Consider the following 27,764-nt stretch of genomic DNA (forward strand, 5'->3'; position numbering starts at 1 on the left):
AATTAGGGAATAAAGTGAACCGGCCATTAGCGACCCACGTCTTAACCTGGCCTGTAGTTAGAGCCTCGAATAATACTAAACGAGTCAAAGCCAAGTTTTCAATTCATGTTATTACAGAATTTATTTGCGATATCATTGAGTAAGAGATAGCGAAATGAGATCGGAGGACAGCGGCACTCCGACAAAATATGTTTAAATGGATATGTATTTCGACGGATGTTGAAAATAAAGATAGGAAACAGTAAAAACTGTCTCGATTAGAAAAAGGTCAACGACTGATGCCACCCAGAACTGTCGTACAGGCCACTACAACCAGGTGGTTTGCAGGACGGAGTTGACAGCTATAGCAGCGAAACCAGTGGCAGCAACCTTCCAAAGTCCAGTGTTCCCAGCTCTTCTGACACCACCATTAGTCGTCAACTTGGATGTCTCTTCCGCATCAATCGCACTGGCGGTTGAAGTAATTGTTTGCTGGGAAGCAGTGGTTGACGCTTGTGTGGCCTTGGGTGCGCGGAGAGTATCACCCAGGATACCTTCATCACGGCAGGCAGCAAACGAGATCGTGTTATTGAGGCGAAGGCCACCGTACGCAACGCTTCCCATTGTATCAAACCAGCGGTTGGGGCAGTAGTCGGCAAATTCAACCATGGAAGAGCTGTGCTTTTCCCACCAGGAGGAAGCGACGCTGCCATGAGACGACCAGGCAGGAAGTTGTGTCTTTGGGGCAACATCGGTGAAGGAACAGATCTTTGAGAGCTCTGGGTAAGGGCATGTCGGAACTCCGAAGACGTCAAAATCGGTGAAAGGGCAGTCCTTGTTCAAGTTTTTGAAGTAGGAGAAAAGGGCAATAGAAAAAAGACCTGTTGGCTCCGGTGGCTCAAAAAAGGGCTGAGGATCATCCATGATGAGACAATTGCGAAAGTCTTCGGTGATAGTTGGTTTTGCAGATGGGAGGATCGTGTCGTAGATTAAACCCCAGACCTGCGAAGCCTGCAGAAGAGGAAGAGCGACGACAGGAAGCTTTCTCATATTGAAAACAAGGGAAGGGAATTGTGCTTTGCAACGAAGATAGGTAGTGTAAAAACGAATAAACTTTCTTTGAATCTCAGCAGAGAATTTTGTTGTATAAAACGGGCAGTAAGGCTGGAGGCAAATGGTATTGTCAAATCTTCGAGGGGTGGGTTAAAAGATGTCGACTGTCAATGCGAGTACCACTTTGACTCGAAAGAGTTGAGATAATTTTCAAACAGCCGAGGGATAACACAAGTGGTAACATGAGTGGTGGAGTAAAACCTGACCAGGGTGGACCAACAGTCAAAGTCAACTCTTGGCACTTAGCGGTAATGTCCTTTTGAATGTCATGTTGGGTGATAAGTCCCTTCCGGTTATTCTGCTATATTTAGCCTTAGTTTGGGGAAATTTCAAGGGAGTGTAATTTTCTCGCGGTATACGATTATTAAAGAAGCAAGTAAAAATTATAGCTTCAAAGTAAAACTTATACAACTTATCCACTCAGTTATATTATATCTAATCTAAAGTATATATTTTTCTATAAAATAGCTACTTAGGTACCTAGCTACAAACTAAATTGTCCCCTTTTAATCCTAGTAAAAAGACTAGTAGTTTCTTATTTTATCTTAGAGAGGTTAATAACCGTAAATACTTAATTAATAGGAATACATTTAAAAATCTTAAACCAAAGAAGATAGTTTCACTTAGTAGCTAGGCTTAACTAAGCTAGGCAAGTACAAGATTACCAAGGAGCTGCTAAACACTGGAAAGGAGTTTGCATGAAGCAGGCCGTCAATCACCTATCTATCAGCGATTGGTCGGACAAGGTCACCAATGGTAAGAAGGGACTAACGGTCAATTGAAAAACCAATTACGAGATAACTGAGCTGTTCATCGACGTAGACGTGAGACCTGAGTTCAGTCTCCAGTTCCGCCACAAGATTCCCAAGGACGATAGACTTTGGGATAATGGATGCTGGCCGCGAAGCGCTGCGAAGGATGATCCTGGGTTTGGTCTTTTGAGGATTGACGAATGGTACAACAAGCACAAGAGTCTACCGAAATGGGATTACACGAATGAGTACAAAAAGGGGACAAATGGTGATTGAACGCACGTGATTGGGATAGTCATTTACGCTATTGTCTTAGGAATACATTCCTACTCTTCATTTTTCCTTTGTCAGATTTCACTTCACACCTCATTGGTAACATAGCTTGATGAGATAATTCTAGCTCAATATATACGGACTCTGTAGCTTGTTCCACTCTCCTGATTTGCTACATTATCTTGTACTATTTATGCTGGAGCTTCGAAGGCGGAAGCGCCAGGGACTCAATTTAGATGACATACATAGAAGACGGGAGGAGATAATACAGCATCCATCTGCTTGACCGCACTACTCACGACAATTCCACAGCCATGACTCCTTAGATACTAGAGCGGTAGCAAAGACACTGGCTGCAACCAAAGGGCCTCTTCTTCTGAGAAAGCTTGAAAACACAGTTTCCTCGCGCGTTGACCTTGCACTGCTTACTTCCCGGGCACTGGGAGTAATAACAGTTCTTGCCAGGGCGACCCTTGGTCAAGCACTTAACACGAGCTCGGGACTCGAGCTGGGCCAACACAGTGGCGCCGTCATTGCCCGTCAAGCCCTCTTCGTCGTCGTCTTCAGCTTCCTCTTCAGCCTTGTCGTCCTGAGGGTGGAACGCTTGTGGTGGCTGTGCATCGGCAGCTGATGGAGTTAGTCTGGGATTCCAGTTATGCGTACTGTGGAGAAAATACCGTTCGACTGGGCGACCTCAACTGCAGAGCTCTCAGTGGCTGGCGCAGCTGCAAGAACAGCAGGAGCTGCTCCCAGGACACTGATCAGAAGGACGATGTTTTGAAGGTAGCGCATATTGAATGGATGAGTGAATGAGACTGTTGTGTTTGGATTCTAAAATTATTGTAATTGTAGCAGAACAGCGACATCTTATATATGTATGTCTTCCAACGATCTTACGTGTTTTTCTTAATGATCATCCTCCTTCCTAAACCAACTCTTACAATATCTTCAGAAAGATGATTGCTATAACGGCAACTGAAGGAGGCGGAAGCGCTTAGGATACTACACTACATGCTACAAATGCGCCAAGGTGGAGATAGACGAGCGTAACAACGAAGCGAGTATCATCTGATGCTGACAATGATATGAAGTGCCCTGTCGGCAACTCGTTATCCCAGCAATTCCAGAACTAGGTTTCTCCCAATTCTACCAAAGTCTTACCATATGGTAACACTCCTGTTATTAGCTCTATCTGACTTCATCGTCAAGACATGAGCAATGGAAGCTAGATAGGCGATACCCCATAAACACAAAACATCAAATAGACCTCGAGGCTGAAGAATACCGCGCACTTGCCCTTGCCTTCTCTTTCCCTAACTGTGTTGTTAAGTCCTTCAAACTTGTTGTTTTCTCTAAATAATACGCAGTGATAGTCGATGATATGCAGTAATACGCAGTCATACGCAGTCATACGGAGCGTATCTGTGGCGTATCCTCGGAATAAACGTATTCTAAGTGGTTTCGTCGTAAAGATCCCTGTGAGTTCAGCTGAGCGCCCATGCCAAGTCCGTTTATTTAGCTCGAACCTTATGCCAAGGCGGTTATAATGTCTTATTTTCCGGCATTGCTTACTGCTGACTGTGTTGTCAACGTCCGCAATGTCAAAACGTCCGGTGATTACTGAAAGCAGATAGATTTACGGCACGGATCTGCAGGTCCACAAATGTCCAGCCTGGCCCCTGCTCAGAGTGCCAACAGGCGCTTTCGCCGCCACTCAGCCTCGGTATATCCTGTTAGAATACTTTTTTCTTGTCAGCTTCCGTCTAATATGAGGAGACGAGTAAGATTCTTGAACTTGCTCTCGCCAGTCTTCAGAAAAGTAGGATTGTTCTTACTGTCAAGTCACTGATCCGTAATTGTGGGTTGCTGACGGACACTTTCTACCCTCTTTTTAATGCATAGCCCCACTGTATTTCTCAGCCCCAACAAGGACCAGGCCAGGCACCAGCAGCAGCCATTTAAAGCAAGTGTTTTTGTTTCTCTACCATACAACCGAAGCCAAAACAGACCTTTTCATTATCATAGCGACAGAATAATCGCAATGTCCATCAGTGAAAGAGATCAATTACTCAGGAGACTCTGTCCTGGTGATCGATCCGAGAGCTGGCACAAACATCTCGAACGCGCACGCATTCCTGGATCAGGCGAATGGATTCTCGACGATTCAAAGACAAAGGAATGGCTGCACAGCGATTCCCCATCGCTGCTTTGGCTTCACGGACCATGTGAGTGTAATGAGAAATTGAGTAATTGCCTAAGCTAATATCTTTTCAGCCGCAACTGGTAAAACGTTTTTGTGGTCAGTTCATCCTTAAGACGCCCAGAACTCCTGCTGATCACGGGTGTAGCTCCCGTCTCATCGAACACATTCAAGAAACCAAGGGTGACGCAGTTGCTTGTGTCGAATTCCAACAGAACCACAAACAGTACAACAAGGCCGATTTCAACCATGCTTTGACCTCCATCATGAGACAGCTTGTATCGCAGCTGCCGAGCACATCGGGTATCTGGGGGCAACTGATAGCTCTGGATGACATTCCATACCCAGACGATGATGAGTTCAATCAACTCCTTCATCTTGTCACATCCGAGTTTGGTAAGGCCTTTATCGTCTTCGATAATGCCAATAGTGTTACGGAGGCAGCTCTGAGGGATTTGATGCTTTCATTGAATCCGAGTATTTCAGACTCAGTCTTCCGGGTTCTGTTTGCAAGCCGCAATGCGTGCACTGATGCCTTCTCAATACGGCCTGAAGTACTTGAAATACACTCTAAAGCGAGTGATAAGGACGTGGAAATGTACATCATTGAAACACTTCGAGACGTGTCAGGCAAGAACTTGTCCTCGGGTCACGAGGAGCTAATCCACAACATGGTCAAACTCTTTGAAGGCCGGTAAGTATTTCATGTACAAGTCAAAATGGGGTACTGACGATCAACAGATTTCTCCCCATACCGGCTTGGTCTACCGAAACACCTATGCCAGAGCTCCTAGCCAGTCTCAACCAACTTGTGACTTCCTCTAGGGACGCATCTGCCTCAGATAAGATAGATGTCTTCTGTAGAGAGGCTGTAAGACAAATCACGACCTCACGGTGGGAGAACATGGTATTTTGTATTCTCTACCATATCATCAAAGCTTCCGAAGCTGGCTACATCTTCACAATGCCCATGGCAATCGAAGCGTTAAATATCTGGGAGATCACCCATGATGACAAAGCATTCAACACTTCCGACGTTCTTCTTGGTTGCCGTGGCCTTGTTTACTATGGTGAAGACGATGAATCGCTATCGATTACATCACCCCTTCTTGTCGAATACCTGAAGCGTGTGGTCTTCGGCATCGCCTATGAGAAGCGGAGTATCAGCGCTTTCATGCGATATCTATCCTCTGACACCTTCGCGCAAGGTGCTTGCAAATCGTCTGCCTCTCTCAGAGAACGACTACACAAGAACAGATATCTGTGGTTTGCCGCCAGAATGCTAGGGCCCAGCTTACAAATAACTACCCCAGACACCTTTGTTGAAGGTTTTATACGCCTCTCATCTCGAAGGGGGTCGATTGAGTCATATCTCCAAGCAGCTGAAGCATGGCCATTCGAGAGCCAAGCCAGCTATGACGATCTCGAAGAGGATCAAGAACGATGGCAATGCTTCACTACTGGATATGGCTCACTACACCTTGCTGCGCACCTAGTCGCCCCAAAGATGCTTATTGACGCACTAGTAGCTAGTGGTGAAGACCTCGAAGCTCGGGACAACGACGGTCGCACAGCCTTGCATCTAGCTGCAGAGATCGACATGGATAATTCGACACTGCAAGCTCTTGTTGATGCAGGTAGCAATGTAGCGGCTGAAGATGCTATGGGCAATACACCTTTATCTAATGCTGTCGTGAATGGGAGCGTTGAGTCTGTCAAGACACTGCTGGCTAATGGAGCTGATGCTAGTGCGCTTGATGAAGACATCCTGGGGCAATGTGGGCAGGAGAAACCAGAGATCGCAGCGTATCTGAGGGAGCTTGGCATTGATGTACCGGTTGAGGTTGACAGTGATATGGAAGATTAATTCATTACTGTATTTTATTTGGGACTTGCACGTTCAATTTAGAACTCCATCTGTAATTGCTGAATTTATAACTATCTCAAGCTGAAGTCGTGGTAACGTTAAATACCTGTTATCATATCTCAAGACAAAGCCAAACCCATACCAGCAAGACATCCCAGGACGAGTCCCAGTGTACTGACGCTACCTTGTCTCGGAAGAGTAGAAGCGGCATTCTCAACAGTCGCTGTACCAGTGGCAGATGACGTCTCTGTAGCAGATACCGTCTCAGTAGCAGATGCGGTCCCAGTTTCACCATCTCCCTCTTTCTTATCCATATCCGACTTCTTGTAGATCAAAGGCACCGCTTGCACCCAAGTAGCAACCGCAATATCAGCAAAGTCATTCGAAGTCACTCCCAGAACACGTCCGAAGTCCATCGTTGTGGTCTTGCCTGCCGCGATCCCACTGGGGTTAAAGTACGACCATACACCGTGTGAATAGGAAAGGCCAGAGACTGATGAGACTGAGATGTAGTAATCACGATTCGTGTGCCATACCACACAGTGCTGAGAGTACGAGTAAGATGTGACCGGGCCGAGCGTGGACACGCATCCTCCATAGACATCACCCATATAACCGCTGTCTCTGTTAGTTTGACCATGTTACAGCTCATGGTAATATGTAGGATGTATATACCTAGGACAACAATATGCAAGAGTCTCGGATTCACCCAACATGTTCCTCCAAGCGTCTGTAACCCAAACAGGTCGTGGAAGTTCAAGATCAAGGTCCGGTGGCCCTTGTTCCAGTACACCCGATGCGCTCATCTTCCCACTCTCAGCATGTGCCAATGCTCCGACAGTTTTCCAACCCGTGGGACAAGCGACGCCGGGAGAGAAGTAAATAAGAGTGGTTTTAAAGAAGGCGGAGGAAGTTTCACTGACGAAAGAGTCCAGTTCGTCGCCGCTAGGAAAGCAATCGGTAAAGGTCGCCCAACCACATTGAGCCTGACCCTGAAGAGAGTAAGGTGAAGTTGCGTTGACAAAGACGATATCGTTGTCGTTGATGCTGATTGCGCAAAACGATGGAGCGGTGAAGGTGGTTGTTAAAGGGCCGAGGTTGTGGGCAGTGATGCCAAAGAATTCTGTAGCGGTAGGCATAGTGTTTTGTATGCAATTCTGTCAGTGAAGATCTACGTTGATGGAACGAGTGTAGAGTGTTTTTTGTGGATACCAACCGGCCTTTTTATCCAATTCATTGTGAAAGACACACCCCTGAACAATTACACTTTGTGAGAGGCACAGCTCATTTCGCTATGAAAAGAGTGTTCTTGGCGCACTTGGCGTCACCAGTTGTCGCCTGGGCATTGATACCTGATTCGTTGCAGCGCTTGGTCGGAAGACAAGAGTGACCCTTTGCGTAGCACCGAGTGTCGGTGATTTCTATAAGTGGATAAGCTTCATGGAGCCCTGTCGGGTGATTTAGACGCCAAGGATGAACTTGACGGTTTAGGGTAACCTGGTCATGAGAAGGCATGATGTCAGCCCTGCGAAAAGCAGACAACCAAAACGTTGGAATTATCAAAAAAAAAAAAAAAAGAAAAAAAAAAAAAGAATACATAAGGAATTCGCATAGAGAATTGAAGATGAAGTAGATATGATAAAGGCTGATGTGCATTCAAAACCGGGTCGAAATGAAAGGTCATCTTCGTTGCGATGTTTTTGAATTTGGACACGGTAGCCGCTGGACAAATGAAGATGGGCAAATGACGATCATCATATCCTGTACCCTTAGAATTGTCTATTCCTATCTAGAGCATTTGAATGTCTACTCCACAGCGCATATGCGTGTTCCGAAGCAGCAGGTTTCCATTCTGACTCCCAGCTACATACCTCGTGAAGTGAATTCGCTAGCCCCGGCGGATCAAAGGCTATTTCAGCCTTAGCCCGTGACTAGCGCTTGGATACAAGACGGGCATAAGGGTGTCTTTTCCCCAGTCCCCACCCTTCTGGAGAAACAAAATTTGGCAGCGGTTTGGATCGTGGGAAGAAGGGTACGGGGACAAGCTGGTGAAAGGCTTTTACTGACCTCAAGCAGTGGTCATCTCGTGGTGTGAAAATACATGTCTACGGCTCAGCGATGTAACAGTCTTGAACATTATCGGGCGTGACCTGCTATTTGCGTAGTGAAAATCCAGGAAGTAACAGGACTTATATCCATCCTCGAGAAAGCTCTAGGTGAGATCAACAGTATGGCGGCACAGAAGTAACTCATACAAGAATATGGTGGATTATGCTATGTTCCAACGCCTTTGCTTCAGTAAATGGTATCAGTCAACCTAGTTACAACTTAATGCCAGTTTAGATACCGTGAGTAAAGGTCCTATCGTGAGACATTGGAATTCCTTCGAGGCCAACATGAGGAGATTGTCTCATAGCACGGCTGCCGCAGGGAGAGGCCGTCGCTTATCGAATGAGGGGGATCTGTCATCTTCTCTGCAAAACATTCCAGTCAAAGGAGAAATATATAACAAAGATTATTGTTGCTTTCTGGGGACGAAATCCACCCCACGAGCCTATTTACAAGCGAAATATACACCCATATCTAAACACAGCAACTACTCAGAACAAACATCGCTCTATACGCATAATGTGTCAGAACACCCAAAAGAAAAAAATTCTTCGGATAGTAACTTACCCCGAAACCATTAGGACACTTATATGAAATCCATTTATCATTGTAACCATCGCTCTCAATGCATCCCCATTCGCAATCACAGCCGTAAGGATCACATAGTGTTCCACTTATGAGATATGTACTGATCTTATCGCAGCCTGCAGCTCTCGCATCTTTTATCGCATCGTATCGATCGTAGCATGAGGCGGACTGTTGTCGGATCTTGAAGCTGCGGGTGGATGCCAGACCCGCGAAACTGGTGATGAGGATGATTGTAAATTTCATGGTAGGTAAATAGGTGGGGAAGGTTGGAAACCGGATTTCTGAATTCTGAGTGGAAATTATCTGCCTGGGGATGGAAAAGAAATATATTACCATGGTGAAGGGAGAGATGATATTACAGTGAGTCAACGCGGCAAAAGCATTCCAACTTGAAACATATCTTGATTCTGATTGGGCTTGTAATGGTGATACATTGCGCCACGATAACTGTCGCATCCTTGAGTGATTCAGTGACCGTAAAGGATGTTATGGACTTTGTTAGGGATGTTAGTGATTGGCATAGTGACGATGTATAGTTCAAAATGCGAAATAGAAAAAGATCAGACCTATGACAATGTCAAGCTAACAGGTTCCGAGTCTACTGAAGGTATCACTACATAGGATGTACGTGCAACTTGAAAGCCATGCGACCCTTCTCAGTCACTGCATCTTGAACAGTGATGTAGCCTATACAAGAAAGTCAGTATAGTTCAATCTATTAACCATGAACGTACCTGTTATGTAGGCCAGAGACAGCCCGGAGAAAAGCCTCGGTGTCGGGAGGATCTATGAGATCGAACTACAGGTTACTGAATCCTATAGACACAATGGTAAGGGCCTCTTCGACAAACGACGTTGAGAAGGTACTGGGCTGCACATCAGGCACGAAGCCCTGGATGAACAAAAGCACAGACCAGGCTGAGTTCGACCGGTTCGACCAGCACGCTGCCTAGTCGAGGCTTTTGTAATATAGGATGTCATTAGACTATCCATATCGATTCTGGGGTTGTAACCTGGACGCCTCTCGACTCCTGTGTCTATGTAATAGTTAGTCTGAATGTGGCATCCGGGCTAGCGGTTTTTTCTTTACTGATGATGGACAACACCATTAATAGTCTGACTAGTCTCAGCCACGTTGGTTGCCACGACGCATTTCCGGACTGAACTATCAGCTTCTGAGCGAGATGTAGCCTTCTTCTATTCGGCGGGAGTTTATGAAGCGTGCAGAGGCACGGCGAGAAGCTTGTCATCAGCTTTCTCTTCCAGGACAACACAGAGGAGGTTAGTATCCCTCGCCGTGGGCACGTCTCTTAGGCTCTTACTTTTCTGATAATCTCAACCCAGACCAGATCGGAAAGTTTCATCCTTTTTCCTACGTGCTCATTGTTTCTCCTCTACATGACCTTCGACTACAGCACATCTTGATCATAAGCACCAACACTCACTGCACCCATTCTGCTCATGACGATTCTAGACGAAGTTCCTCGTTTTATCGCAACAGTCCTCCTGGAGTCAGGCCAGGTAGCGGAGGAGCTGGCTGTGAACAGACGTACAACCCTGGCGGTCCGCGCGCTGACCTGCCTACCAAACACTCATTTATCGAGTTGGCATCAGGTTCCCGGATTTCGATCGGGGTAAGAATCCTGGATGGCTTCCCACTTGGGGAAGGGCATAATGCAGCTTGTTTCAAATGCTTCGTCAATGGGAACCGGATTTCTTCGCTTGTCGTTACAAGCGAAAATTGGGCTCGAGAGGGCATCTGTTTGATGAAGATTCCCCGTACAGGGAGCAAATTCATCTTCGCGCCAGGAACGCAGTGTACGTCAAGTTACCAAGTCATCACTCAGGAAGTCTGCTAAAAAAAGTAAAAGATGAAACATTCCATGCTGAGACCTTCAGATGCGATTCTCTACATGCCAAGAATCTCGGCACTGTAGAAGTTGTGGTAGCAAGCGGCAAGTCTACTGGACCTTCAGCTACATTTCCTTCTGCCCCATCGGAGGAGAATTTGCGTTTTAGAACAGAGTCCCTTGCAGACAAGACAAAAAGCCATGCCATCAAGTTCGTAAATAAAAATTCATCTTATTTTGCTCTAGTCCTAACAACCTTTAGCTACCAGGGTAATGTTTGTAATCCTTCAAAGCAACAGCTTTTGAAGGTAGAAGAGCCTCGGGAGTATGTGTCGCGTTTCATTTTCCGTACTCGAACCAAGGGTAGGCTCACCTCATGCCAATAGAGGATGTGAAGATTACTGGTTATTATTATAGAGGAGCTTCAAAGCCTGCTCGTCATTCTGCGAGGACTTATATCAGAGGTAGAGATCGAAGCTCATCGCTGGGACCTTTCACAAGGCGAACTACGACGAATCGCAGCGGACTAAATCCGTGCAACCCAGGTAAACCCAGAATCTACGATTGACAAAGAAGCGATTGTGTCAATGATTCTCATCATACAGTATTACTACCTTAAGTCTAATAAAGCAGAAATTCGAACGGGAATCAACTGTCAGCACATTGCGAAATCCAAGCTCTGAGGTCAAAAGCGAGGAAGGTGTGGGACGGAAGGGAACTGTCCGCAGGTTGCGAAACCCAAGCCCCGAGTTCGAAAGGGAGGGAACCATCGATATAAAGGAAGAAGAATGAATCGGTTACGATGAAATGGGAGTACACAGCCATGGACTACAAAAGATTTCCTAACTGAACACCAGTGCCAGTATGGCCTGTGACGGGAATTCCAGGTAGTAGCGGCGTCAACCAAAGCGCTCTCGATAACGGATTGAAAATGTACAGCGGTGAGCACGGCGGTCCAGGGAACAGGGATGAGTTGTTCGAAGTCATCCATCCCATTGTGCGTACGAATCCAGTTACAAGCTGGGAAAGCATCTACGCCGTGGGACAACATGTTAGTTATATAAACGGGCTTAGCGAAGACGAGTCAAGCATTTTCTGAATTGGTTTCTCCAGCTTGTCATTGAGAATCATGACTTGCAAGTCCGAAACCGGTGGCAGAACGTCAACGATATCCCCATTTGGGATACTCGCCGTACCTACCACGCAGCTACTCCAGACTACTTATATGCAGATTCTGGTGCAAGAGAATGGACCAGGGCTGTAAGCATGGGTGAGCGACCATATTTTAATTCTGAAAGCAAAAGTCGTAGTGAAGATCTTGGGCCCTTGATGATTAAAACGGATTAGAGACATGTAATTGCTCATTTCTCCGAGGGTGCATGTAGTCATCGAGTTGTGTTTGCGTCACTTCATAAAGATCTAAATTGCTTACGGTACCGTTCGAGCACTCCATCAGCGTTTGGGTCGCGTCGGCTTCGGTGGACAAGGCACCAATGACAGTGTTTCCAACATCATTGCGATTCACTCGATGCTCGGGCGACACGACTGTACATCGAATGTAATTTTGAAGATACAGATATGGAACAAATGACAGACGCAATCGATGAGAGTAATTTAAGAGAGGATAGTGGTGAAGAAGGACGTGTTGTTAAGTACAGGCTCCTCTCCAAAGGACAGTCGCTGACCTCCAAATCAATCACAGCCAACCTCACTCATATCATCAACCTACTTCCATATGCACACCGACCAAAGCCCAACGCGTAACCCAACAGCTTTGAATGTAAACATGACAGGCCAATGCACACCCATATTTTTTGTTGTCTCTTCCCTGATTTCGTGGCAAGGGAGAGTGAGTCTAACCCAACTCAGCCTCAAATACCGCGCAGCCTGGTCTGAGTTGTCCCAAAAAGTGGCGATGTATCATGTGCATCAACTGTCTCAATTAGTGGGAAATACCGTCCTTCTTCATGACCGTGGCCCACAGGGGAAGACCCATGTCGCAGATTTCGAGATATAATACTGTCAATGTTACTACAACATATTATGGGGTTCCAATGGGACCTGAGGATAAGTTACCCAAGTCTGATGGACGGCTTTAGACGATTATAGTCTCTCAGGATCTCTTTGGCGCCCACAACTGGTCATTTTAGTGCCTATTAGTCATCATCTTGTCATTACCTCAACTTACATATCGCTACTTAAGATCTGCCCGATAAGAAGGGGTCTTAAGGGTAGATGATGTGTATCTCTAGGTACTACTAGAAACACCCTAAGCCCTTACTGGCCTAGACTAACAGACACTAAAATGACCAGTTGTGGGCGCCAAAGAGATATCCGTAATCGTATGACATGCGTCGTGTCTGGTGTGCCTCATTCAGCCTATCAAAATTGGTAGCCTATCAATAGTGTCTCAGCCACGACAAGAACCCTTACCTTTTAGGGGCTAACCTACATGAGCTGAAAGCGTCTTTACCATGGCAAACGTCGCTCACACACCAATAAACCGACAGACTAAGTAAATGAGGCTGCATGAAGTGCAAATTTGACAATGTAGATAAAGGACACAATGGGAGTACAGAGAGGTGAAAAAGTATATCGTGTCCACTCCCCCCCCCCCCCCCCCCCGCCGCGTTCACCCTCTCTTTCAACATTTCGAAAGCTTAGGATTATTGCTGTCCGCCACAAAGTAGAAACATCTCGGGATCAAACATTGCAATATCACCTGGTCATTTCCCCCACCCTGATTCTTTCTTCTCCTTTTCTCCTTTTATTTCCTACACCTGTCGCCTCGATATATCCAGGACCAAGATGTCGACAATCCTTCACTCACCAGAACCAAGACCGGAACTAGAACGCCGACAATCTGTAGATATACCCGGAGCCGACGAGGTGTCCAGTGTCATAGATGATGTTTCTAGTCGCATCCAAGAAGACGAAGTGTCCAGTATCATAGGCGATGTTTCTAGTCGCATCGAAGAGACTACTCCGACACCAGAAACATCAAAAGTTCAGGAAAGAATAAGTTCCACGGAGCAATCTGAAACGCCCTCGACTACTATTCAAAACGGCGGGATAGCGTCCACAACAAGCATTGAATCTGGCAGCTCGACATCCGAAACAGAAATTGGAAATGGTCATCTAGAGAGCGGTGGTGGAGGCTTAAGCACTGGCGCCCTCGCAGGTATCGGTGTCGTTGCTGCGGTTGTAGGGCTTGCGGCTCTGGTAGCCATCTGGTGGTTTTCGAAGAGATATAAAGTCAGCCGGAGGACCAAGAATGTTGATGGGGGAGGACAGTCGGCGGAGCAGCAGATCTATGAAGCTCCCAACAACACAAAAGCTTCCCAGCAGATTTACGAAGCTCCGGACACCACAAACCGTCCTCAACACGTTTATGAAGCTCCCGACACCTCCAAAGCTCCAGACAAGCCTCACGGGGTGCCAAACTATGAGCTCCAGGGCTGATGCAGCTAGACAGGAACGCGACCATCATTCATAGCAAGTCAGGCTTTCAAGGAAGAGTGTCATATAATTGTAATTTCTTTGAGCATGTTGTACAATACGCGTCTCTTTCAGTCCAGCGCTCTAAGTGTGAACGCCTTCTCGTGATGTAAAGACAGGCAGTATCTTAATAAGTTTGAAGTCCCTGTTTGAGTATTTGCTAACTTCAAGCGAGGATCGGCGATGCAAAAAGACTCAACTGTACGAGATGCATCTAACGATAAGCGAAATAGTGTGGTATCCTCATGGTCTTGTTTAATTCATATCCCGTTCGCAAGTCAAATGAGAACACTGATAGAACTCGCAGTCAAACGGCAGCTCAGTCCCCAACACAGCCACCTAGTCCCGCCTTGCCATTAATATATTTTGCAGATCGTGTCGCCGACACTCGCATTGTTCTGTCATGGCAGCAGACTGTTTGGTTCTCGCACTTTGGGTTATACCCAATTCGACTTAGCTTTAGACGATTAGGTAAGCCTGGTGCCTAATCTGACCTTTGCCCCAAGACATCAGTATGACTCCGAGCAGCTCAGTGCATTCACCTTCATTACAATTTATATCGAGCTCTTTTTAGGGAAACAAATCAAAGAAATAAAGATTAGGCCTTTCAGGTTTACTTTACTTACTCTAGTGTTTTAGTCCCAATACATAAACCAACGCAACACGTTGATTAACGCTGTTGCTCCGTCCGTCCCCCCGCAATGATGGATGACATTGAGACCAGTAAGTCCCAGTGATGAGAGTCTGGCGAGCACCTCTATGGACAATTTAAATGAGCATATAGTTGACTATATTCCACTCACGTAGCTCAGACTGAGTCCAAAGTCGATGAGATGGCTGAAAGCTTTGATGCCATGGCCCATGAGAGTAATCTTCTCCGCGGAGTTTATGCATATGGCTTCGAGAATCCTTCTGCTATCCAACGACGTGCTATCAAGCCTATGATTGAAGGTAGTAGCAACTTTTCAAATTCGCATGAATTGCGAAAAATAGAGTACTGACTGTATTTCCATGTAGGTCACCATGTTATTGCACAAGCGCAGTCTAAAACTGGAAAGACCGTCGCTTTCTGTATCTCTATTCTACAGAGAATCGACCCCAGTGTGAAGGTCTGTCAGGCTCTGGTCCTCGCACCGTCGCGTGACCTAGCGCAGGAGATTCATAAGGTCATAGATGCCATCGGTGACTTTATGGACATACACACCCACGTTTGCAAAGGCCCGAGAGAAGATGTTGAAGTGCTCAAGGACGGCCCGCAAATCGTCATCGGTACCCCCGGCCGTGTACAGAACATGATCCAGTGCGGCCTCCTTCGCATCGATAATACAAAGATGTTTGTGCTCGACGACGCTGACGAAATGCTGGCTCGGGGGTTCGATGAGCAGATTCAAGATACATTCTCGCTCTTACCACAGTCTGCCCAGGTTATTCTTGTCTCTACTACTATGCCAGAGGATGTCCTCGCAATAGCGGCCAAGTCCAAGCGCGACTTTGTCCGTATAATTGTCAAGGGCGAGCCTATCATTGAGGGTGTTAAGCAATTCTATATCGCTGCTGAGAATGAAGATTCCAAGGTAGATATCCTTTCTCGGATGTACGAGACCATGGGATCCTTCCAAACCATCATCTTCTGCAGTACTCGCAAAAGGCTTGAGTGGCTTACTGATAAGCTTACTGCTCGCGGCCTTACTGTCTCCTCCATGCATGGTGATATGGATGCAGTCCATCGCTGCAAGATTATGGAAGAATTCAGAAGTGGTTCTTCTCGTATTCTTATAGCTACCGATCTACTGGCTCGTGGCATCGGCGTCCAAGAGGTATTACTCATTGTCAACTTCGACCTACCATCACAGCCCGACAAATATATGTACCGCGTTGGTTGGGGCGGCCGACCCAGCAGGAAGGGCGTGGCCATTAACTTGGCTACCGATAATGATATGTCCATGATGCGTGAAATCGAGCAGTACTACGGTACTCATATTGAGATGATGCCAGAGAATGAGGGTCTGGAGAGTATTATATTAAACTCGGCCTAGACTCAATCAGAATATACCAATCGTGCTATAGGCTATATAAGTGTTGTAAAAAGCAGATAAGTGACGCAGCTTAGACATATGATACAAAGAACATCTGTGCATGGAGTTCCGGCTAGTGACACTTGTCGGCGCCAAAAATGGAATTGTACCCTGCGCCTTTCGCCTTGAGGTGCCCATCCCGCTTTGACAGCTATCTCATGACAGAAGCAGCACATTCGTCGCGGTTGAAGTCTCGGTGGTCACCAGGCCATTCCTGCGGCCACCCTTCGGTTTGGAACGTCTCGACGTCACTTTTGGGCGCAGTTTCATGTGCATGTTAATCTTTGGTACCAGATCTTTCCAGTCGGAACCATAGTATTTTCTAGAAGTATGGTCTAAGGGTTAGAGCACTAAAATAGGGTTTCCCAACTCTTGCTCTCAACGTGCATAAATTAGCCAAATTCTTTCGTCCCTTAGGATCTCACCAGTGGTTAAGGACACTCTGATTCCTCCGCCATTACCCATTCCTCATCCTCGCTGGGGAAATCCTCAGCGTCCAAGTCCCATTCCACTTCTTCATCAGGATCATCATCTGCAGTAAACCCCGAGTCGCAAGCAGCATTGCTAATTTCCCACTGAATGTCAAACATCTGTTTGCATTTGTCGACATCTTCAGTGAAGCGGATGATGGTACAGATATCTCCACATGTAATAGGTCGCCCCGATGCGTGATCTCGTGCACTAATATACCACTCCTGGTGGGAGTAAATGTCATCACCAGTCTCGTTATCATCTTGAAGAGTTGCCTCAGGTTTTTGTACCCTATCTTTTGAATACAGCCAGTAGAATTGAAGCGTGATGCGTGATTTGGAAGTGTCTTCCAGCAGGGGAACTGCATTCAGCCACTTGAAAGCCCACAGTCCCTGTCTCCAAAGCTGGTATAAGTCTCGACCAATACAGATGGTATTCCATGACTTATAGATCGAGTCCTTGTGTTCGTATAGCGTTTTGAGGTGTTCAAGAGGTTCTTGGCCGGTCGGATTGTCGATTATCACCGATAAAGCGGATGTCAGGGACTTTGTGTATTCCAATTCTTTATCGGTTTCGTTCCATTCGATTGGCACTATGTACGAAACCAATGCCAGAGGAGAACCGGTAATGACACAATTGTAGTTGTCAAGTCGCGAGCAAAGTTCGAACGCTCCTTGGTTTCGATCCATTGGGCTGTCAGGTTCTTCATAGTATGGCCTAAATTCGGCTGTGTCATCGAATTCTGAAGATTTGAAAACTAGGACATGTGTTAGAAGAGCAAAGACAGCAAGGAATCAGAACATCTACTTACAGTGCTTTGTTAGTGGCCCCCAGCTATCAAGTATCGGCTGACCCTGGCAGGGGAGGAACCTCTGTTTTCCGCAAGCGACAGAAAAGTCTTCCAGCTTAGTGTGACCCATACGCAGCAGATAGGCGAGCTGGATATTGCTGAGCATCCAGTCCTTGTTGCCTCGAACTATTCTTTGTTTCTCGATAATACCCCGAATACACTCGTATCTCGCCTGAAGCTCTTTGCCATCGAGCGGCTCCCCAGGTGGCTGGTTTCGTCGTCGGTATTTGATGAATTTTACCAACGCATCGTAGGCTCTGGTGTGCGTCTGCAGGTAGCTAGCGATAGCTTCATGAAGGTCGGGGTCTTGTGCCTTCGCTGCTGCGTCTCGAGAATTCATTGTAAATGTTGTTCCCGGATGTGGTTATGATAGTGATGCGATGCCGATTTGCTTGAGAGCATTGGATCTAAGTCTGGGAAGACTCGAGTCAAGTGCGGGAAGAGGACGTCTACTTATATCTTTGCGGAAAAGTTTAGATGAACCAAAGAGGGCATTTTATGTCTTGTGCAAACTTATGGCTAGGCAGGACCAAGAAGGTTCTTAGCAAGCATTGCATTCATGATACTTTAAATGTGTAGATTCAGTGAGGAAAAGGTTGACGGTCATGGCCCTGACCGTCCCTGTCACAGCCTGTCCCCCAGACCATCGAGACTGAGCGAATGGTACGGTGGTGCTGGGAAGCTTATCTTATCAATCCAACAACGTTTGCCCGCCTGCGTGCAGACAAATTCTGTTTCGTGATGGATAAGGTTTTCAAATTGCCATTAAGTAGAACACGAATAGAATACTCAGATTATAAGTTTTGGTATTGGGAAGAGGAATAGATACCGATAGCCCTTGCGCTGGAATGCGCCATGCAAACCCGTGTTGTGGCAGGGTAACTGTTGCAACCCATGATAAGACCACACATGATGATGGTCCGTAAAGTGCAGGATACTGAAAACTGAATTTGCGCAAATAATAGTCTAAGTGGCCATAACGTACCTAAACCTTTTCATCTCTGAGGTTCTTGCGCATTTTATAAACCTGGGAATGCTCTTGATTGAGCAGTCAAACATACAAATCTATTCAACACATGGTCATAACAAAACCACTTTACACTTTGCAGCAATAGAATCTATTCCGCGTAATAATATCATCGTAGCACAGGCCAGGAAGATCGAACATAATCCAAACAACCCTCTTAAGAGTACAGTAAAGCTTTTTCTGCGGTACTTCGAACCGCTCAAAGAGCGCTGTACGTTGCCTGTATTTGCCGAGAAGCGGCGATTCATGAACGCGTTGTGAATAATTAGATCTATTACCAGTGCGTCTAAAAGGGTGGCTATTTTGTCTTTTTACATTTCATTTACATCCTGACATGGTTATTGTGATCGTCACTTACCAATAAGACTCGTTCTTCTTCCAGGGGGGGTTACTATCACGTGAATTTGTTGGATATGGTGAGACATTAGGCTACATGTCGTCATTTCAGCCATCGTGTTAAAAGACAGCTTGGCCTTTTTATTCTTTATCCTTTTTTCTTTTGTTTGCTTCAATTGTCAGTCAAGACGATAGACCCTAAGTCATGCTCTCCACTGCCCTCAGAAGATCCACGCCTCGTGGTTCGAGTTATATCCGAAGCAGACTTTATTTTCCCTCTACCCGCTCCATCTCGCGTCTGCGGGTGCCAGAAGTAGCCACCCTTTCTAAGTCGACTCAACAAATCATTCAAGCCCATCACGGTGATAACTGGACCAGAGCCTTGGCGCTCAATCCCGATACCCTTCGCCGCTTCGTTACCCACTACGAGGATTTATTCACGGACCAAACAACCAAGCTCAATGCTATTGACCGTGAGATCGTTGCTGTTGTAGTCAGTCATACCACCGGCTGCGGCTATTGTCAAACGTATCACACACACGGACTCACGGCCGCCCTGGGTAAAGATAATGCAGCAAAACTCAGAGCCAAGAAGATCGCACTTGGTTGGCACCTTGTGGGCGATCTGAGTGAGAAGCACAAAATCTTGGCAGCATTTTCAGAGCTTCTGGCATCTAATCCGAAAGGAGTTGGAAAGCAGCAGTTGATTGAGTTAAAGAAAGTGGGCTATGAGGAAGAGGAAATTGTGGAGATCATAGAGGTTATTGGCTGGTTCTCGCATTCCAATCGTCTGATGATTGCGTTGGGGGTCGAGATTGATGATAAAAATCTTGAGTAAAGAAGTAGGGCTGAAGTGTGGCCTAGCGGACCTAACCGCTTGGATGACTACTGTTGAATCATTGTTATATCGCAATCTATCTTTTTGAATGCTGGTCTCAATCATGTCGTCCGCTAAATGTGTACTCAGCAGAAAGGCGTCTTTGACTGAAGACCCCGAGAATTCCGGGTACCGGTTGACGCTTTGCTCGTTACCTGACCCAGCTACACTATCGTGATCGATACTTGACAATGTAATCTCTGGTTGTCGAGTGACCCTTTTGGTGTCCCCCTTGTGACTTCCGACCAGGATACCCTATACCACCTCTTACACTTTCCTTATGTCCCATTCGGGAATGTTAGGGTTAGTAGAATAGCGCTTCCACTGTCCTCTCTTCTGTCGCCCACATCCGCTAGCATAGGGCTCATTTAAGAATATTGTCATTGGTTCTTTCATTTCTGATAAGATAGATATCACCTCGTGTCGATGCCCCGACTTTGCACGGGATTCACCGCGGAATGCAGCCGGTCATCGAAAGCTGACGACTCGGGTGGCTTCTGCCAGCATTAAGCCGCTAGACTGACGATCAAAGTCCGAGCGTCCGGGATGTTGGCGAAAGTCTCTTGAACGGGTTTAACCACTAGCGCCACAACTTAGCACTTGTCCATCTGCGTCTAGTTTATCAATATTAGCGTTACACCCGGACCTCCCGCGCCACTGAAGGGAATAAGCAACGGTTGTCGTAATCGCACCGGGACAAGATAGTTAAAACCCCCTCTTCCCCCTTGGAGCGTAATGTAGCTTTAGTATCTTTCGAACTTTGTTTAAGCTTGCAATTGTCACCATGGCTGATGAACCAGTGGGAACTCCAGCTTTGACCCTCCAACCGGCTCCGACGCCAGCATGGGAAGTTTTGCAAAATCTCCAGCAAGCCCAGGAGGTGCGATGTGGCGTAATTCTTGCTTGACTTTGCTGATTTGACTCTCAGAATGATGATCAAGAAGACGACGACGCAGGCAATGATGCGATGTCGATTGGCCATACTGGTTCGGATCTAGATTCTGCTCTGGGGTCTGATCTGGCAGATTCTACTTATTCACTAGGCTCAAGCATTCTTGAGTATCGAATTCTGCATGGCAGGACCTATCATTCTGACATAGGCACGGCTCAGTACTGGTAGGCGTCTAAGCACTGTACTTTGACTCTGGCTGATATGATCGAGGGCATCGAATGATGAACAAGCAAGCGATTCCCTGGACATTGCGTAAGTGCAAACTCGTCCCAGATTTCCGCTATTTGCTAAGATCCAGCCATCATTTCACGCTCTTGTTACTGGAGGACAAGCTCCACCTAGCTCATTTACGACCTGATCTCCAGGTAAGTCACGACTGGCCTCAGTATATCACCAATATGTGGTTCGCTGATAGACCCGACAGAAAGTGCTAGATATTGGGACAGGAACTGGTATGAATATCTTGGTCGTCAACTTGCGCTGTTAAACTAACTATCAACAGGCATCTGGGCTATGTGAGTTATTTGCACGAGGACTGATGTCACTGTGGCTTACCATGATGCGTAGCGACTTTGCCAATGAGCATCCTCATGTCGAGGTAGTCGCCACTGAAATCAGCCCGATTCAGCCCAGCTGGGTCCCTTCAAATCTAAGACTGTGAGTCTTGCAATCTTCATAACACGCTGATGATAGCTAACAGTTTGCAGTGAAATCGAAGATTGTAACGACGAATGGACCTTTAACCCTGATACCTTTGACTTCATCCACATGCGCTTCATGCTAGGTAGCATCACGGACTGGACTGCAACTTTGCGCGAAGCCTTTACCGTCTGTGCTCCGGGTGGTTGGGTTGAGAGTTATGAGGTCTCTTCAACTATGGAAAGTGATGATAACTCTATTCCTGATGGAAGCGCGATGCAACGTTGGGGTCAAGTATTCGAAGAAGGTGGTCAACGAGCGGGAAGAAGCTTTGCCATTATCCAAGAGGACGTACAGAAGAAGTCCATGGAAGAAGCAGGTTTCGTGAATATCCACGTTAAGGATTTGAAGGTAACGTTGATATTAAACTTTACATCCAGAATACAACTGACAGTTCCTCATCAGGCACCTGTTGGAGGCTGGCATACAGAACCAAGACTCAAACAGGTAGGCCAGTATATGCAGGCCGCTCTGGAAAGAGATTATGAGGGCTATCTGCTTTTCCTAGCCTGTGAGCTTTTAGGGTGGACTGAGGATCAAGTGAGAGTTCTATGCACCCAGCTTCGGCATGAGATTAGGTCACGTCAACATCATCCTTATTTCAGACAGAGGATTGTGTACGGGCAAAAGCCTGAGTTTTAGAAAGACGGTGGATGGCGTTACGTTTGACGCAATTCTGGACACATTTGAAGCGAGTACCAGACACTCTTCTTTGTTATTATCCTATGGTTCGGTATTGTAGTCAATAACAGGATCAATCTATACTGTATTACTGGGGGCTTCGACCCATCAAACGTATCATGGGAGATCAATTAAGTATAATATATCCTGAATTCTGTAAAAAGACCTTTCGGTGAAAGGGGTCTTGTAACAGAAAAGATTACTTACCACTTAGATGCAGGCCGAACCAAAAACGTCGAGTGTCTAGATGTACAAGACTGCCTGATGGTGTTGATGGGTATTTGCGGGTCTCTTACGGGCCATTGCGTCGCGTGCTGGTTTAATCAAGATCATCAATTCTAGGTGGGGCAGGTTCGACAGGATTTAATCTGCGGCCGAGTGAACCGCGCAACAGTTTCATCAACAGGACCTATGTCAGATTTGGGGACTTACGCCTCGAAAAAACTCGAAAATAGGACCTATGTCAGTCATACCTGCACGAGTCCAAGCCACCGCCGACAATGAAAAGTGACAGACAATGTGCTTGTCTTGAATTGATCTTGACATTCACCCTTCGGAAGGTATGATGGACTTGCAACTTAAAGCCAGATCACCGCATTGACATTTCCATATGTCTCGATGTCGATCTTCTTGGGCCTATCATCTCTGGTAGACTATGATCTTCGGTCAAATAGCAGTCTGTCGATTCAGCTGACAAAATAGGTACTAATCAATTTTGGGCCAGCCCTTTCTGTTCTAGTCAAAGGTCCGGCAGTTAGGTCGGATCAGATAACGGCCAGTGTAGTCAAGCGAAATTGGAAGGGCAGCAGCCCCAGCGACTAAAACACCATTTCTACAACATATAATTGGTTAACTTGCGTTATCAGATGTGCGATAAGAGATCATCGTTAACTTACCACTACCGTTATCAGCCTCCTGTCGTCATCTACAGTCAGTTCACTGCAAAAGGCTCATGCAGAAGAATCACTGTTTACAAGAGGGCGCAAACAAAGACATTGTTCCGATGTTCGGGTTATCTGAATACAACTCGTCAACAACGCTTTTTATGAAACGAAGTCTGCGAGAAACTTTCGGGTGTAGGGATTGTGTGGGTCAAAACTAATCAGCCGTGTGAGAATGCCGACAGAGTACTACGTGGGGAATTGAGCCTCAACCCCTGAGTGGTCTTCCACGGGCCATTTCCGGGTTTGGTCTTAATGGTCTCAAATTAGCAAGACAGCGTAACAAGTGTCCGGTGAGGGGCCCGGCGTACGCGTGGCCAGAGAAAAAAAAAGACGATTGGTAGCTCTTCACCAATTTACAGTAGGGGACTACTTAAAAGCAATGTTTCCCATCCTGTACATGTCAGACTGTCGATCGCGAGAAGCAGGTGAAGTACCATCGAAATGCGGTTCGGCAATCCCTTCACCGTGATCCTGTCCGTGCTTGCTACTTTTTCAGCAGCACATTTAAGGGTCAACAGGAAATTTACTATACCAGCTGTCGGTGATGTTGATCTTACTGTTTTCGAGCACGCGGCTACCAAGTCATCTCTCGAATACATCACCAACTCGGGAATCTGCGAAACCACACCTGGAGTGAACCAGTACTCGGGCTATCTCAATTATGGTGAGCATGCCAAAACCTATTACCACGAATTGATACTGAAAGTCTCAAGGTCAGAACACAAGCATGTGGTTTTGGTTCTTCGAGGCCCGCAATAAGCCCAGAGAAGCTCCTCTAGCTCTCTATCTCAATGGTGGTCCCGGGTGCTCTTCCGAGATTGGCATTTTTCAGGAAAACGGGCCCTGCCATTTTGTTGGCAATAATTTAGAGCCGGAGCTTAACCCTTACTCGTGGAACGAGTATGCCAACATGATATATATCGATCAGCCATTTGGTACAGGTTTCAGCGAGGGCATCGAGGGTATCAAGGGTATAAATACTACTGTCGCTGCGGCGCCTTATGTCTGGACCTTTATGCAGGCCTTCTTGGACAACTTTCCGGAATATACGTCTCGCGACTTTGGGCTCTTTACTGAGTCTTACGGCGGACACTACGGTCCAGAATTTGCGGATTATTTCCTTGGACAAAATGACAAAATCCGAGAGGGGCTTATATCTGGTCACCAGATCAACTTGATCGCCTTAGGTATCAATAATCCTTGGATCGATCCTACTGCTCAGTTCAAGGCTTACGCTACATACGCCTATGAGAACCCTTACAAGCAGCTCATCAATGAGAGCCTTTATGAGCACTTCATCAGCCTATATGAGGCGAGATGCGTCCCTCTACTGAACAAATGCACAGAAACAACAGGACAAATGGAAGCTTGTGCCAATGCTAGTCTTACTTGCAATACGATCATGTATGACGAATTGATCGAAGCGAGTGGGGTGGACTTTGGTGTGAACGATCTTCGAATCGGTAGCGAGGATGTTGATCCTAGTGAGACATACGTGGATTACCTCAATCGACCGGAAGTTCGGAAGAAGATTGGTGCTCATAAAGAGTTTGAAGAGTGCAATTTGAAAACTTTTTACAAGTTTGGTGATACGGGAGATGGTAATCCTCAGCCATCTATCAATAGGGATGTATACTGACACACTATACAGATGCACGCTCGTTCTCAAATGCACTGGCAGATGTCATAAATCGCAACATTACTACACTCATCTGGGTGGGTGATGCTGGTAAGACTTTACTTTTGTTTTTTTCGGTTTGACTATCTGACTAGTGTGAGCAGACTGGTCTTGCAGCTGGCCAGGCGTTCTTGAAGCCGTGAGCGCCCTCAATTGGCATGGACATGAGCAATTTGCCTCTGCTGAGTCGAAGAACTTTACGGTTGACGGCAAACTTCATGGGACCTTCAAGTCGATTCATAACTTCAGCTGGCTCAAAGTAAACAATGCTGGGCATTATGTTTCTTATTACCGTAAGTAGGATCATGTTAGTTATTGATTCCGGTGCTAATGCGTGCACAGAACCTAAACTTGCGCTTCAGGTGTTCGAGCAGACGATGCAGCGAAAGGGTATATCTTCCACTTGACATGTCATGTTCAGCGATCTCTTCACGCTGCATGTATAAATAAAGAAAAGAGCACGAGCTGTCACGGGAGCTAGGTGTAGAGAAAGAGGCTCTCAAGTACATAATATGGTTAGTTAAGAGGGTGCAGGGTAGTAAACTACCGTATCAATACTCATTTTACCGAGGCAATAACTTATAATAGAAATATTAACAGCAGCATGATAACCTCTGAAGGTAATATGTTTAGTAAAGTAAAAGCTTACAAGGACTGGTAACTTTAAGACAAGCAGATAGCTTTCAAATTCCATTCATAACACAAGATATAACAAGTACAAACTCAACGATCAACTTAGTTAATGATGCTACAATCGTCTCATTTCCACCCTAACTGGAACCAGACTTTACGGAAGTCTCAGGTGCCTATCGTCCTACTATCATCATCTCCTCTTGAGACGCTTTGTCGCCGAAGATTTGGTCCATCTGTTCCAATGTCTTTCCTTTAGTCTCAGGAACTAGGAAAAACGCCCAGACAGCAGCCAAGAAACACCAGGATCCAAAGAAGATGTATACTCCAAACCCAATGCTCTCGATCATAGGTGGTGTAGCAACGCCTACAACAAAGTTGAAGAGCCAAACTGTGGCTGTTGCAAGAGCTACACCCTTGGACCTAGAAGAGCTAGGGAACACCTCTGCGGGAAGCGCCCAACCGAGGGGAGCGTAAGAAACTCCGTAGATAAGAATGAAGCAGAATGCCATGGCCACAGCAGCCCAGCCCGCAGTTGGGTTAGAACTCCACTTGTCATTGTATACGCCGACAAGGACAGCCATGATACCCCAAGCAGTGCCTCCTCCGATACCACCAAAGATGGCCAATGGTCGTCGTCCTACCTTGTCAATGATAAAGAAGCATAGAGTCACTGCGACAAGCTGCAACATGTTGAAGACTCCAGACATAATCAGCGACATTTCTGTCGACTGACCAAGTGATTGGAAGAGAGTCGGGGCATAATATATGAATGCGTTAATACCAGAGAGCTGCTGGAAGAAGGCGACTCCAACTGCGATAGAAGTGCGATGCCACATGTTCCTCTTGAAGAGGTCACCCCAGCAAAGAATCTCGAGTTTGATACCCGTCACTCCAGGATGACGTTTCTCCTGCATAACCTTCTGTACTGCTACCTCGTTACGGATGCCGGCGTGCTCTTGCTGGACACGATGGTCAGTTCTGGGCAGTCGGCGGAGTCGTTCCAAGCTTTCGAGGCCGTCTTCGGATCTATCAACAAGCGCGAGCCATCGTGGGGAGTATGGGAAGAAGTGGATGCCGATTCCAAGAATAGTGCTGCACACCATCTGAAGACCAAACGGCAGACGGAAGGACAACTCGCCAGGCAGCTCACGTGTCGCGTAGGTGATCCAGAAGGACACAACTACGCCTATGACACATGACACTGACTCCAGCACAAGAAGTGTTCCTCGTAGGTTCGGGGGCGCGATCTCGGATATGTAGATTGGGGCTCCCTGGGATCCAAGTTAGATATTGTATTTCCAAAGAGCGATTGTTTCATACCATTGCAAGCGTCCCGACACCAATGCCTCCAATCGCTCTTCCCGCGACAAGAAGACCATAAGAGTTGGCAGCTGTCTGCATAATAGCACCAATGTTGAAAATAACAACGACAATAGAAAGAGCCTTCTTTCTCGAGATTTTATCGGCAAGAGTAGGCATGAATAGACAGCCGATAAAGGCGCCTAGCTCGAGCATACCAGTCATGAAGCCCTTTCCGAACGGGGTTTCGGTTTGAGGGAACGTTTTATGGAACTGAGGCATGATGTTGACGATGGAGATAACTCCCTGGTCATATCCAAAGGAGAAACCTCCCATGGATGCCAAGAAAGCTACACCAAAGATGTAAGGAGACTCAATAACGCCGCGAATTCCACCTCGACCGTAAGAGATATCTTCGTCGAGAAGAACCACGGGAGAGTGTTCCCCAGAGGTAGCGTTCTCCACATTCTCATACGAGATATCACTCTTGGGTGATTTCCCGGTTGAAGAATGGGTTTCAGCTTCCATGATGGCAAGCTTGGAGTTACAGGAGATCAGAGAGTAAGAATGGGCGAGACTTATGAGGAAAGAGGATATGAGGATCTTGGGATAGAATGCATGAATGATTTGGGATACTGGCACTGCAGGATCGTTTTATATATTTCACGCTGCCATATCCAAGTTATCGTTGCGAGTCAATGCTTCGGCATGGTCTGCGAGTCAAATACAGCAGATTCAAAATCAAGTTGGTCCACTTCCCCGCAAACAAAAACCTGGGGGAGATTCCGGGGCTAGATCCTTGTTTGCCATTGTGATTAACGGTCTAGAAGAAGATTGAGTTTGAGGACGGTCCATATCAGGCATTTTATCCCGCGGGATATGATTTATGGCTGATACTCCACCTCATTTCTCCAAGGCGCTGCCCTGGTCAACCAAGCACATGCGGAGAACGACAATATTCGCGCTAGCGTGGACTGTCACCCCCGTCTTTGAGACTAAACTGTCCCTTGTCC

The 27,764-nt window shown here is 46.5% G+C and overlaps 13 protein-coding genes across 13 annotated transcripts; 8 read left to right on the plus strand and 5 right to left on the minus strand.

The window, feature by feature from the left end:
• Positions 1-306: 306 nt before the first annotated feature.
• On the minus strand, positions 307-1,029 carry B0J16DRAFT_400497 (uncharacterized protein; the record flags this gene model as incomplete). The annotated part of the gene is made up of 1 exon (XM_046132521.1): positions 307-1,029. One exon carries the CDS (start codon positions 1,027-1,029, stop codon positions 307-309), a length of 723 nt encoding a protein of 240 aa, XP_045980728.1.
• Positions 1,030-1,790: 761 nt separating this feature from the next.
• B0J16DRAFT_385364 (uncharacterized protein) lies at positions 1,791-2,120 on the plus strand (the record flags this gene model as incomplete). The annotated part of the gene is made up of 2 exons (XM_046131490.1): positions 1,791-1,848; positions 1,915-2,120. 2 exons carry the CDS (start codon positions 1,791-1,793, stop codon positions 2,118-2,120), a joined length of 264 nt encoding a protein of 87 aa, XP_045980729.1.
• A 319-nt stretch (positions 2,121-2,439) lies between these two features.
• Positions 2,440-2,909, minus strand: B0J16DRAFT_385365 (uncharacterized protein; the record flags this gene model as incomplete). The annotated part of the gene is made up of 2 exons (XM_046131491.1): positions 2,440-2,744; positions 2,795-2,909. 2 exons carry the CDS (start codon positions 2,907-2,909, stop codon positions 2,440-2,442), a joined length of 420 nt encoding a protein of 139 aa, XP_045980730.1.
• A 1,200-nt stretch (positions 2,910-4,109) lies between these two features.
• Positions 4,110-6,265, plus strand: B0J16DRAFT_288359 (uncharacterized protein). The gene is made up of 4 exons (XM_046124174.1): positions 4,110-4,342; positions 4,392-4,416; positions 4,466-5,011; positions 5,059-6,265. The coding sequence occupies exons 1-4, from the start codon at positions 4,159-4,161 to the stop codon at positions 6,182-6,184; spliced, it is 1,881 nt and encodes a 626-aa protein (XP_045980731.1). The 5' UTR covers positions 4,110-4,158; the 3' UTR covers positions 6,185-6,265.
• On the minus strand, positions 6,260-7,419 carry B0J16DRAFT_343491 (uncharacterized protein). Its single transcript, XM_046128047.1, has 2 exons — positions 6,860-7,419; positions 6,260-6,802 (listed from the first exon to the last, which is right to left on the minus strand). The coding sequence occupies exons 1-2, from the start codon at positions 7,321-7,323 to the stop codon at positions 6,304-6,306; spliced, it is 963 nt and encodes a 320-aa protein (XP_045980732.1). The 5' UTR covers positions 7,324-7,419; the 3' UTR covers positions 6,260-6,303.
• Positions 7,420-9,855: 2,436 nt separating this feature from the next.
• B0J16DRAFT_321083 (uncharacterized protein) lies at positions 9,856-11,261 on the plus strand (the record flags this gene model as incomplete). Its single annotated transcript, XM_046125613.1, has 5 exons — positions 9,856-9,928; positions 10,006-10,162; positions 10,356-10,699; positions 10,753-11,094; positions 11,149-11,261. The coding sequence occupies 5 exons, from the start codon at positions 9,856-9,858 to the stop codon at positions 11,259-11,261; spliced, it is 1,029 nt and encodes a 342-aa protein (XP_045980733.1).
• A 2,078-nt stretch (positions 11,262-13,339) lies between these two features.
• B0J16DRAFT_343495 (uncharacterized protein) lies at positions 13,340-14,322 on the plus strand. Its single transcript, XM_046128048.1, has one exon. The coding sequence runs from the start codon at positions 13,540-13,542 to the stop codon at positions 14,191-14,193; it is 654 nt and encodes a 217-aa protein (XP_045980734.1). The 5' UTR covers positions 13,340-13,539; the 3' UTR covers positions 14,194-14,322.
• Positions 14,323-14,645: 323 nt separating this feature from the next.
• Positions 14,646-16,341, plus strand: B0J16DRAFT_288363 (ATP-dependent RNA helicase eIF4A). Its single transcript, XM_046124176.1, has 3 exons — positions 14,646-14,952; positions 15,037-15,180; positions 15,247-16,341. Exons 1-3 carry the CDS (start codon positions 14,931-14,933, stop codon positions 16,263-16,265), a joined length of 1,185 nt encoding a protein of 394 aa, XP_045980735.1. The 5' UTR covers positions 14,646-14,930; the 3' UTR covers positions 16,266-16,341.
• A 394-nt stretch (positions 16,342-16,735) lies between these two features.
• B0J16DRAFT_385370 (uncharacterized protein) lies at positions 16,736-17,965 on the minus strand (the record flags this gene model as incomplete). Its single annotated transcript, XM_046131492.1, has 2 exons — positions 16,736-17,532; positions 17,587-17,965. 2 exons carry the CDS (start codon positions 17,963-17,965, stop codon positions 16,736-16,738), a joined length of 1,176 nt encoding a protein of 391 aa, XP_045980736.1.
• A 1,169-nt stretch (positions 17,966-19,134) lies between these two features.
• Positions 19,135-19,923, plus strand: B0J16DRAFT_343498 (AhpD-like protein). The gene has a single exon (XM_046128049.1). The coding sequence runs from the start codon at positions 19,194-19,196 to the stop codon at positions 19,824-19,826; it is 633 nt and encodes a 210-aa protein (XP_045980737.1). The 5' UTR covers positions 19,135-19,193; the 3' UTR covers positions 19,827-19,923.
• Positions 19,924-20,551: 628 nt separating this feature from the next.
• On the plus strand, positions 20,552-22,302 carry B0J16DRAFT_343500 (S-adenosyl-L-methionine-dependent methyltransferase). The gene is made up of 9 exons (XM_046128050.1): positions 20,552-20,745; positions 20,794-20,981; positions 21,028-21,069; positions 21,116-21,182; positions 21,242-21,269; positions 21,320-21,332; positions 21,385-21,474; positions 21,525-21,867; positions 21,922-22,302. Exons 1-9 carry the CDS (start codon positions 20,650-20,652, stop codon positions 22,156-22,158), a joined length of 1,104 nt encoding a protein of 367 aa, XP_045980738.1. The 5' UTR covers positions 20,552-20,649; the 3' UTR covers positions 22,159-22,302.
• A 1,280-nt stretch (positions 22,303-23,582) lies between these two features.
• B0J16DRAFT_400502 (Alpha/Beta hydrolase protein) lies at positions 23,583-25,226 on the plus strand (the record flags this gene model as incomplete). The annotated part of the gene is made up of 5 exons (XM_046132522.1): positions 23,583-23,805; positions 23,855-24,742; positions 24,793-24,870; positions 24,924-25,112; positions 25,162-25,226. The coding sequence occupies 5 exons, from the start codon at positions 23,583-23,585 to the stop codon at positions 25,224-25,226; spliced, it is 1,443 nt and encodes a 480-aa protein (XP_045980739.1).
• Positions 25,227-25,625: 399 nt separating this feature from the next.
• Positions 25,626-27,279, minus strand: B0J16DRAFT_270482 (general substrate transporter; the record flags this gene model as incomplete). Its single annotated transcript, XM_046123546.1, has 3 exons — positions 25,626-26,723; positions 26,773-26,958; positions 27,055-27,279. 3 exons carry the CDS (start codon positions 27,277-27,279, stop codon positions 25,626-25,628), a joined length of 1,509 nt encoding a protein of 502 aa, XP_045980740.1.
• Between the last annotated feature and the right edge of the window lie 485 nt (positions 27,280-27,764).

Source organism: Fusarium flagelliforme (assembly GCF_020744385.1).
Source record: "Fusarium flagelliforme strain FIESC 12 MPI-CAGE-AA-0113 chromosome Unknown B0J16scaffold_5, whole genome shotgun sequence".
NCBI classification, from domain to species: Eukaryota; Fungi; Ascomycota; class Sordariomycetes; order Hypocreales; family Nectriaceae; genus Fusarium; species Fusarium flagelliforme.